The sequence below is a fragment of the Nothoprocta perdicaria genome, unplaced genomic scaffold (genome assembly GCF_003342845.1).
Source record: "Nothoprocta perdicaria isolate Ctin4 unplaced genomic scaffold, notPer1 scaffold_1, whole genome shotgun sequence".
NCBI lineage: Eukaryota > Metazoa > Chordata > Aves > Tinamiformes > Tinamidae > Nothoprocta > Nothoprocta perdicaria.
Genome location: NW_020454093.1, coordinates 12,230,107 through 12,240,552, shown reverse-complemented (window position 1 = coordinate 12,240,552; position 10,446 = coordinate 12,230,107). Strand labels below are relative to the sequence as shown.

At 40.0% G+C, this 10,446-nt stretch overlaps 1 protein-coding gene across 1 annotated transcript in view; it reads right to left on the bottom strand.

Annotated features, from left to right (window-relative positions):
- CUNH5orf34 (chromosome unknown C5orf34 homolog) overlaps nucleotides 1–10,116 on the bottom strand; it is a 10,545-nt gene extending 429 nt beyond the window's left edge. Inside the window, exons 1-12 of the mRNA XM_026035612.1 lie at nucleotides 9,958–10,116; nucleotides 9,696–9,785; nucleotides 8,409–9,049; nucleotides 7,723–7,824; nucleotides 6,549–6,672; nucleotides 5,062–5,153; nucleotides 4,743–4,812; nucleotides 4,263–4,433; nucleotides 3,254–3,342; nucleotides 2,477–2,569; nucleotides 1,656–1,696; nucleotides 678–707 (exon numbers count right to left, since the gene is read on the bottom strand). Coding sequence (XP_025891397.1) covers nucleotides 678–707; nucleotides 1,656–1,696; nucleotides 2,477–2,569; nucleotides 3,254–3,342; nucleotides 4,263–4,433; nucleotides 4,743–4,812; nucleotides 5,062–5,153; nucleotides 6,549–6,672; nucleotides 7,723–7,824; nucleotides 8,409–9,049; nucleotides 9,696–9,785; nucleotides 9,958–10,116 — 1,702 coding nt within the window. The remainder of the gene's footprint in view (nucleotides 1–677; nucleotides 708–1,655; nucleotides 1,697–2,476; nucleotides 2,570–3,253; nucleotides 3,343–4,262; nucleotides 4,434–4,742; nucleotides 4,813–5,061; nucleotides 5,154–6,548; nucleotides 6,673–7,722; nucleotides 7,825–8,408; nucleotides 9,050–9,695; nucleotides 9,786–9,957) is intronic.
- Nucleotides 10,117–10,446: the final 330 nt, after the last annotated feature.

Sequence of the window (10,446 nt, the reverse complement as noted above, 5' to 3'; positions counted from 1 at the left end):
CCCCGCCTTCCCGCCGCCTCCCGCGGCGCCGGCAGCGCCGCTCCCACCTGCGCGTGCGCGCCGCGGAGCGCGTCGGCAGGCGGCGCCCCGCCCCCGCCAGGAAGGCGCGGGAGACGCGCGCCTAGCTCCATGGATGAATAAATAAAACCAGGCTTTATTGGGAGTTTTAGGAACGATAAATAAATAAACCAACCCACGTTTTATTACGAGCTTTCGGAAGGAGCCGCGTGGGCCCCCAGCCTTGCGTGTGCTTAAGCAGCCGCGTCCCTAGGCGCTGTAACCCGCGCCAGGGCGCAGCTCGGGAGCCGGGCGGCCGCCTGCCCGCAGGCTCCCAGCGCCGGGCCCGGGGCCGCCCCGCTCCGCGGGGCTCGCGCGGAGGCAGCCCGGCCGCCCTCACCTCCCCGCGGCGGCCAGCAGGGCCTCGATGTCCGCCACGAGCCGCGATGTCTCCCGCAGGGCCTCGGCCACGCGCCCCTGGGCGCCGCGCTGCTCCCCGCGCTGCTCCCCGCGCTGCTCCCCGCGCTGCTCCCCGCGCTGCTCCCCGCGCTGCTCCCCGCGCTGCTCCCCGCGCTGCTCCCCGCGCTGCTCCCCGCGCTGCTCCCCGCGCTGCTCCCCGCGCTGCCCGGCGTGGCCGTGGCCGTGGCCGTGGCCCTGCCCGGCGGCCGCCGCGGCCCTGCCCGGCAGCACGGCGCTGCTCTCCAGCACAACTGCCGGCGTGCGTTAAGGGAAAAAACATCGAGCTTTTCCACGCAGCAGTGATCAAACTGCCAGCGCACATCTGTAAGCGTCATTCTGAGCACCGTTAGCAGCTCTCACGCTCCACGGCACAGTAATTACATAAAACTACAAACAAAAAGTGCCAATTACTTAAAATATCCATTATCTACTTCTAGAAAAGGCATTTAAATGAAGCTTTAATGCACCCCAAGGTGTACTTAAAAATAAATCATATGAAGGTAATAATATATARTGAATCAGATACCATGTTTCACAGTTGAACAGCACTGCCCTTTCACACTGCTACAATAGTTTTAAGCATATGAAGCAGTGCGTACTTTTTGCAGCTCATTGAACAGCGATGAAAACCTGAGGTAGCTGATAAATATAGGGGCAGTTTATTGCAGGAATATGTCAAAAGGCAACTTACTTATCTCTCAACCAAAGATTAGTGGATGACTGTCACTAAAACAAACATAAGTTTATAYACTAGTTTATATAAGGAACCACCATTAGTAGCTGCTCCCATCTTTACTATCCCTCTCTACTGAGAACTGTCTCCTGGCAGCTATAAAATGCTCCAACATCGTCATTTACTCTCCTTGTTAGACCAAAGTACCTTTTTTTCCTGTAGCTACAAGTAGCATCACAAAATCTGCTATTCAGAGGTTACAAGAAAAAAAGGGAGGAGAAGGGCTAGAAATTCTGCTATTGATTTTGTTGACAGTGGTCTTGCACAGAAATGGATCAAGATCCATGAGAAAACAAAAATAAAAATGGATCAAGAAGATGACAAAGGTCTATTATAAAATACATCTTAAGAGGGTAAGGCATTAGAACAAGTTGCGATGATGACTGTCTTTGATGATCTAGAAGTGTAGCTTTGAATATGCACATGAACAAAAAAGCTCTAATTTGCACAGCTTTCAAAAGGATACAGTTAAATCTCTGTATTTTTTCAAGCTCAGCATCAACAGACCTGCATAAAAGATCATTATTAATCAAGTAGGAATTATATATCAAATGTAATTTTGTACTTCAGAATTTATTTTTGTATAGTTTTGCAGAATTATAGCTAATCAGTTGAGCAAAATCAAGTGGAAAAAAAAGCTTTATTTTTATCTTTCTTTCAGCAGCTGCATTTGTCAATGGCTGCATTTGTAAATCATCCATCTATCCAAAAATCATAGCTCAGAGCAAAGAATAGTCTTTTTGCTGTATATATGTACATATATAGGGACATATTTTCATTTCATCAACTACTGAATTATATAACTCTAATTCTAATAACTGTAATTCTAATAGCAAGTGCAAGTGTAATCAATTTCAGTTAATATTCTTTTAATGCCAGATCACATTTCCATATAATGTCAACAGACCTTTGGTCAGTATCCCAGATTAGAAGCGTATTAGGGACAAGTGATCCAATTGTCCTTTAAAAGCTCAGTGCACAGTTTTGGTCTGTTTGGGGTTCTGTCAGAAAGTTCTTAGTCTGGTTTCCGCTGTTCATCTTGCAAAACAGCACTTCTGTAACATTCTGAAGTACAAGAAAACAAGCCTCAGCTAGGACTCAACTTACTTGACTTTTTAAATACTGAAAGAAAAATAAAAAATACATGCAAATAGTGCATTTTGAGGTGCATTTGAGGGTATTTCAGATTGTTAAGAGATGCAGCCTTCAAAATACAGAATATATAGCCTTGTTGAGTTTTATTTTCAATATTACTTATAATCAATTATGTAAGATGAAGATGAATACCCATTTTCTTCATTTACAGAGCACATCATAGATTCWGGAGTCTCTTCCCTGTCATTCAGATTTCTGCACCAATCTATTACAGTTCTGATGTACCTATGTTAACATGAAAATTCACAGGAAACAATTGGTTATTTATATCAGAAATACACTCTATTAATTCATCATAAAGTTGAAGGCATGAGTCAAAACACCTCTATTTGAAAGTAAAAGCTGTGGTAAAAAAATCTAACTCTTCTCTAGATTTGCCATTTTTTTGATTCCCACTATTTCCCCCAGCAAGAATCTCCGCAATTCTATGCTTTCATACAAAATGAAAACAAAGCTGCATGATTTTTAATACATTTTTTCTGTGAAATTCTGCTTGTTAAAATGTAGCAGGGTAAGCTTCTGATGATCCCTATAATGAGGCTGTAATTGGAACAGATTAGAAAAACAATCTGTAGACAGAGGTCAATATCTATAATGAAGCAAAAATTGGATAATGTTCTATCACTTCCTTGCTCTATTTAGGGCGAAGTTGGTTTTTTTTTTTTTTTTTTTTTTGGCTTATCCACTGACTTAAGTGCCAAGTTGCAGCTCTAGTTTGACACTTTATTCTGGAATGACCGCTCGCTATGCTTCTGAGTCATATAGGTCTTAAATGCTTGCCAGATCAGATGCAGCTTTTGTAACAGTGGTTTTTTTTTAATACACTTCCTGATAAACTTTCAATATACATCAGCTCATAAGAGCTACATTTCTTAATCTTAAAGTTAATTTTTTTTATATTACTTATACCTTTCATAGATTCCAGGACGACTCATTTGGATTAGCTGCTGTACCCCACCAGAAGTAGTTATTTTGCACCAGCCTACATTTTCATTTACCTTAGAAGAAAAAAAAATATATAAAAGTATTAACATTGTACTAGAGGCTCAAAAAATGCACCTAACTATTACCTACTATTTTAAAAAAAAAGTCAATGAATATTCCACTGTAAAAAAGGGGAAAGCTGTTCAAAGCTTGTATTTTGTTGAAGATAGAATTTATCATAGCCACGTCMCAAATGCAAAGAAGAAAAGCTGGCATAGCCCCTGACACTGATTTTCTGCTATTTAAGAATACTTTATTCATAAAAGTGTAAAGAGAAGTTTCCAAATGCACAGAACTTTAAATTCTTCTTACTTTTATCATTAGTGTGTATTCAAATTTGAGCTTCTTCATATTATATTCTTACTGTATCTTCTGACAATTTGAGTTTATTATAAAGAGATCCTCAGGCTTTTCAAAATCCTGTGATCTCAAGGTAACAGTGAAGATACAAAAGCCAGACGTAGCGCTGGTTTGCAAAACTCAGCATAACCTGTATACTTCCATATGAAGTAGATTAAAATATACATATACACATATATGTATATTACATATATATACACAAATATATATATATATATATATATATGTGTGGAATCCTGTATCCACAAGGTCCCATTTCTGAGTAGTGATTTTTTGCACTATCCGTTTGATCAAAAAGGGTCTCATAAATGTCTTATGTTTTAACGATGCTTTTTGTCCAAGTGGGAAAATATTTAAGATATACCATTAGTTTCTTACAGAAGAAAAAAATCCCAAATCAAGAAGCTACAATCTACAGCTCATGGTTTTATCTGTTATTATTTCTAATCTGGGAACCTCACCAAAATTAAGTTTGTTGAAGACAAATTAATATGACTGCATGGCACAAAGCAGGCAAGGCTTCAGGTCAATCTTCATTTATCTTTTATATATAACAAAATATTGCATAAGTTACCTGGATCCTTCTAGAGCCAGGTGTGAAATCCCAGACCATATTCAAGGTCATTCCATCCCAAAATGTAGCATGGACTTTATTATCCGAATACACAACAACTCTTCCTATTCCAGGAATAACTTTTTCAGCCAGCAAAAAAGGCAACATTTCACGTCCATCTGTCTCAGGTTTCTAGAACCAAAGAAATACATCAAAAAAATCAGGAAAAGTCACTTCTGTGATTTGAGCAATTTATCTGTCTCCCAAATTTTCAGTTCCCTTGTTTTACCCGACCACCATCAGGATTTCCTTTTCATGCAATTAATTTCTGGTTCACAAAAGTATCTTGACACTGCATGGTTTTGGTTCCCAAATATGTAATTCTTGTTCTAGTTTACAGGATACATGCAGTCATTCTTCCCTTAGGCTAGGTTCTATTCCCTATAGCTTATATAATCCTTTCTTAAATAGAGAAGTATTTATAATGCCCCAGCTACATACCATTTTCCAGCAACAGAGACTATAGTTGTGAGTTAATGAAAGTTTAGTCCTGTAGCAGCACCAAAGCATTCTGAGGAAAAAAAGCAAAGATCCAAAAACCATCACAAATAAAATACTAAGCATTTCATAATTACTTATTATGTCTTCTATACTCTTAAGACTTTTGTTTTATATGTCTATAGATGTCCCCTGTGCTAATAGGAGTTCCTTTAACTTTTATACTTCATGATCATGATAAGCATTATGTATAATTTTGATTATTTTCTTCCCAAAGTCAGAACAATTAATATAACAATAATGAAATAGAGGAATAAGTTACTTGGTTGCCTGTGTAATAATAGAGGCTATAGAATATGGACTTCCTGGTACATCAGGAGGTAGACTGTTCATCGAATACATCTTTTCTTCTCTCTGCAATAGAGAGCAGAAAGGACTTGAGTTACTATAGTTATTAATGAGTTTCTGTAGTTATTWCAGAGTAAATACTGTATTTAAAAGCTTGTAGGACATGAAAATGTGTTGATTTCTAACCCCCAAACAAGAACTATAATAACATTTTTTTCACTGAAAACAGACAAAAACCTAATTGAAAAGTAAAAAATATGTATCATTTAGATCTACTTCTGTAGCAAGATACAAATTCAGAGTTTCTATGCACTCAAAACGGACCAAGAAGTTCTTGGATCAGACAAGACACTGTGGTTCACTACTGAGCAACTGACTTAAAAAATAGGTTTTAAGATGTTGACTTTTATGCTTCTTTAAAAACCTAAATACACAAATGTAGTGAAGGACAGAAAAAAAACCTCATATTTGATTTGAATATATAGTTAATAAATGATAAAAAATGCAAGGATAAGTTTATGAAACACAAATGGTTGTGCCAGACAGATACGTCACTTAAAAACAATGAAGTATCTTTGCTATTCCTTTTTTTTTTTTTTTTTTTTAAACCAAGAAAATTTGCTCTTCAGCTCAGGGATTTTTCTCTGAATTGCTCTAGCTACATGTCTTAGTGTGGAAGAAACTACTGCCATCCTTCCATATCAGTGAGCATCACTACTACTCAATATTGAACATTATGTTCTGTGACAAGAGGGATTAAAGGATCACTGCACCTTCCTCCTGGTTTTCAAAGATGTTCTGATCCTAACAGGAAAGGGAACAATGAGTGATCGTTTGGACTGACTTAAAAATATCTTTAGGGCAGTATCCTTCAGTACAGTACAGTGCCATATTTGCTTTTATTTTCCACTTTTTTTTTTCCTCCAGCACGTAACCTGCAGTGTGGAAACAGAAGCTCTCTTGCAAAACTCTTTATTAAACACTACATAAACCCAAAAGAGGATCTCTACTCCATGGAAATTTACGATAGACAAGATAGACACATAAAGCGGGGAAATCACTTTTTCCAGCACTAAACAGCTGGTCTGTAGCACAGCCCAGACCAGAACCAGAATGTTCTAGATTATGTTCCCACGAAACACCCTGATTGGAAAACAAAAACACTTGCAAGTCYGTAAGAAAGATAAGCATTTCCTCAATTTTATAGGTTTAAGAAGTCCCCTTCTAAAATAGTGAGAAGTATCTTATAATAATGATGTTGAAATAAATATAATACACAAATTTTTCTTATTGTGTTCATATGTTCTGAAACAGAAGGAAAAAATTAGAAATTTGTGTATGTTTAACTCATTGCTTTATTCTTGCTTATTATAGTGATCACCTGATGGGCAATTGTAGGGACTTAACCATAGACTATGAAAGATGCTGTCGAAGGAATCTGGAAGGTATTTTTATTTCTACCTTTTTTGTTCCTTTCTGAAYTGCATAATGTGTGAAGTAGTTTCCCAAAAATGCTCCTTCTGATTTGAGAAAGCTGCCATCACCAGGATAAATTTCTGCAACATCGGTACTACCATGAATAAACCTATGAGAAATAATAAGATTTTACACAAAACACTCTGCCACTAGACAAGCAACATATGTTAGCAGAGTTGAAGAAAACACTACGCACATATTCACAAAAATGTTCAGGTTTAATTATTTCTTTTAAAAGAGAAGCCTATAAGACTTTTATAATGCAATTAATGCATTTTTTCCCCTGGGTTTACTTTTTTTCCTTTTAAAGAAACTTAGGAGAGATTTTTAATACGCTGCGCTGAGGTAAACATCTCCCAAGAGCTACATAATCTCCAGASAGCAAAATATAGTGATGCTGGAGAGAAAATCCATTCTTTTCAGCAGACCATCTCAACTTTACACAGAAGAAATAATTGTCAGACTAACTGCTTCCTCAACAGCCCTCACATAGTCATTCCCATTACAGCTGTACATTTTTCACTTAGACTACCACACTTAGTGATCATTCAGTATCTTGGGACTCAAAATTTGTTTAAGGATCTATTTCTGCAACTCTATGCAGAAGTGTGCTGATTTCAGCAAAGGGGCTTTAAGATCCAAAGAAATGAATTACAGTCCTGAAATGCTGCTCCATATTTTGTTTAGATGAGTTCAGATTTTTTTTAAAAAGCCAATAAAATCCACAGTAGASCTGCTTGTTATAAAATATTACAGAGATCACCAAGATAAACACTTCTAAAATATGAAGTCCTTAACATCACAAGAAATGACAGAATTTGCAAAGAAAACAAGCATCATAATCATCAGCGAAGCYTATGGGAGCGAAGCCTACGAGCAGCTGCTGCTGCTCAGTAACATGTAGGAAGTCAGAGCATTTCTGTAAAATCCTTAATATGATGTCAGTTTTTGCTTCAGGCAAAGCCATCTGTAAATAAACTTTATTAGAAAATTTGAAGCAAACTGCAGCCAGTAACAAGCAGAAGAAATGAACAGAATCTTAAGGGATTCYTACATGAAGGCCGTGTATCAAGAAGAGGGGCAATGACATGAAAACTTAAWGCTGAATTCCCATACAAATGAGGTGTTGTGAAGATGAAAAGCAGGATCTACTTCRTACCTGTAAAGAACACCTTGGCACCATACGATTTGAAGCAGCTGAGGGTATGAATGGCTTTCACCGTCTTCATCCTTCTCTTGAAAGTAGTCACAGAAACTCCACCTATGTAAAATACAATAGAAGATCCACAAAATATGTAGTTTTGACTTTTATTTTTTTTTCATCATTACTGTATCATCTACAGAATTACATTGTTTCTATACTGAAAGGAGAAGCATGCATATCTGCTCAAAGGAAAAGAGAACATGTATTTTCAATGAGCTCTGATTCCTTAGTYATCTGAGTACCCCATTTAATATTTTCAATAACCCTAGTTATTCAAAGGTTGTTTTAATTCCTTCTAGCAGTGCTAACAGAGAATATATGACTGTYCCAATTCAGAAGCATTATTTTCTCAAAATAAAAAACAAACACCGTTCTTGCTCTTCTTTCTTCATTTACACATATATACAGCATTTCAGAAAATCATCTTTTTCTCTAGTATAACAGTATCTAATTTCATTACTGTGGGATAAATACTGTTAGCATCATAAATTTAACACTGAAAGAAGTTCCTAGTAAAGAAGAAGGTATTTCATTGTTTAATTTTGATAGATGAAACTCAGTTATTTTCATAGAGGCTGAAGTTCAGAGCTGCAGAACTATAAGACATATGTGGACACTAGAAAGTGAACAGTTTATACTACCTGTGTAAATGTGGTGCGCAGCAGCTCAGTGGCAAAGCTGTAGGCAAAGAAGAAACTGGTTCATATGTTCCAAAGTTCTTTAAAACATCAGATCTGCTTGATGGATGGTCATTTTCCTCACAAGYTTCCATTTCACTGTTAAGAGTGAATAGCTTAGCGCACATTAATGCCAATGACAAAGGGTATTTCCATTCTTCTGGGCAYGAGGAAACAGAGCAGCACTGTGTAACCCATGTGTACTCAGAAGAGCAACTTGGCAGGAGAGAAGGTTCTTCACCTCTGCCTTTTTGGTCCTTTGGTTTGGTTGGTTCTCTGTATTTACTTGCAGCACAACCACATTCATCCTKCTTAGTCTCTGTCCGCATTTGTTTTGATGACATTTCTGGAAAATCATTTTGCCTTGACTGCCCATATTCATTTTTGGTTTGATAACTCCCGTTCTTTTGAGAGGAGCGTAGGGATACAGGTTGACTAACTTTGCATAAGAACTCCACTGTAAACTCCTGCTGCAATTCTGACAGGTGAAGGTGAGCATACCCATCGAGGGAGGAGATCTTCACACTGCCACTATTCACACACATTGCCACATCAAGGGTAGCTGGGTCAGGCCATCGAACCTCTACGATATCCCTGAGAAGGATCTAATGCAAGAGAAAGGATTGGATATGTTGTAAGGYAAAAAAAAGCTTGCTTGAAGTGACAGTGGTGGGTTTGCATTTTAAATGCATTGAGTGTTTCAGTGAGGATGTGTGGCAAGACAATTTTATCCTATAATTGTGTATGTGAACTCATGAGGAATTAAAATAAYCTTCATATCCTGCTTCATCCTGTTCCAACACCAAGGCTGTCATTTACTATCTACTCATAAACAAGTAAGCCATAAAAAAGGCCAACCGGCCAGCCATGATTGCCCAAAGACAGTTAATACTTGTTACCAGGGGAGAGCCAAGGCTGTCCTGATCAAATCAGTTACTGGTGAAGTTCACAGAGAACCCACATTAAAACTRCATAGGTTAAAGTATCATTTATTTCAAATCCTCCCTCTATTTATAAAATGAAAATAATGAAGTGGCACATAATAAGCACTCACATTTTCTTACCAATACTGAAGCGTATCAAAAGGGACTCCTGGCAAAGGGATTGCCCAAAGGGCAAACATTTTCCAGTGTTACCTTGCTACATTTCGAAGGTCTCATGCTGGCACGCAAAATCCTGCATGTCTCTCTACCAGGCTACCAGGGCCTTTTTTATTATTTTTAATGAAAGCATTTTATGGATAAAACTCACTTTTTTCCTTTCTGGGGGTAAAACAGACGAAGGTAGGTAAGGACGAGCAGCAAACCTGTTCCGGAAATCTAGAGCTTGCAGAAGTTGTTCCTGATTGGAAAGAAAAAAGAAAGGGGGGATGAAGGGGGGACAGAAAACGGGGCGCCGTGAACTTGTCTATGGGGAGGCGCCGCTTCCGCCGTGCTGCCCGGTCCCGCGAGCAGAGCTCGAGGCGCCGCCTCGGCTCCCGCCGCACGCCAGGGCTCCCCCCGCGCCCACGCACCCGGTGGCCGCGCACGGCGAAGGGCACCCGCTGCCGCCGCGCCGGGCCCGGCGCGCTCCGGTACTCGGCGCCGCAGGCGGAGAGCAGCAGGCGGCAGCCGCCGGCGCCGCGCGCCTCGGCGGAGCCGTCGCCGTAGAGCACCAGGAGCGGCGCCGCCATCGCCGCCCTCAGGAACCGTCCTCCCGCGCGCGCGGCGGGAGGCGCGGCGGGACGCGGCGCCCCCGCGCGGCCGCAGCTTCGGCCCACGACCCCTAGCACCGAGCGGGTCAACACCCGGCTGCTTTCCTCAACAAAGCTTGATCACTCTGTGCGTGTGGTGCATCTGTATATCTTTATTCTTTTGTTTCTCCTACTTGCAGCTGAGACACGGTGCAGGGCTCCTATGCTGCTGCTTGTGGCTGCATTTCTGTGTGTGTGGTGTTTTTTGGCCTGGGACAGAAGATGCAGCTGTTTCAGTGCAAAACTGCTGCCTGGGGGACGTGAGCACAG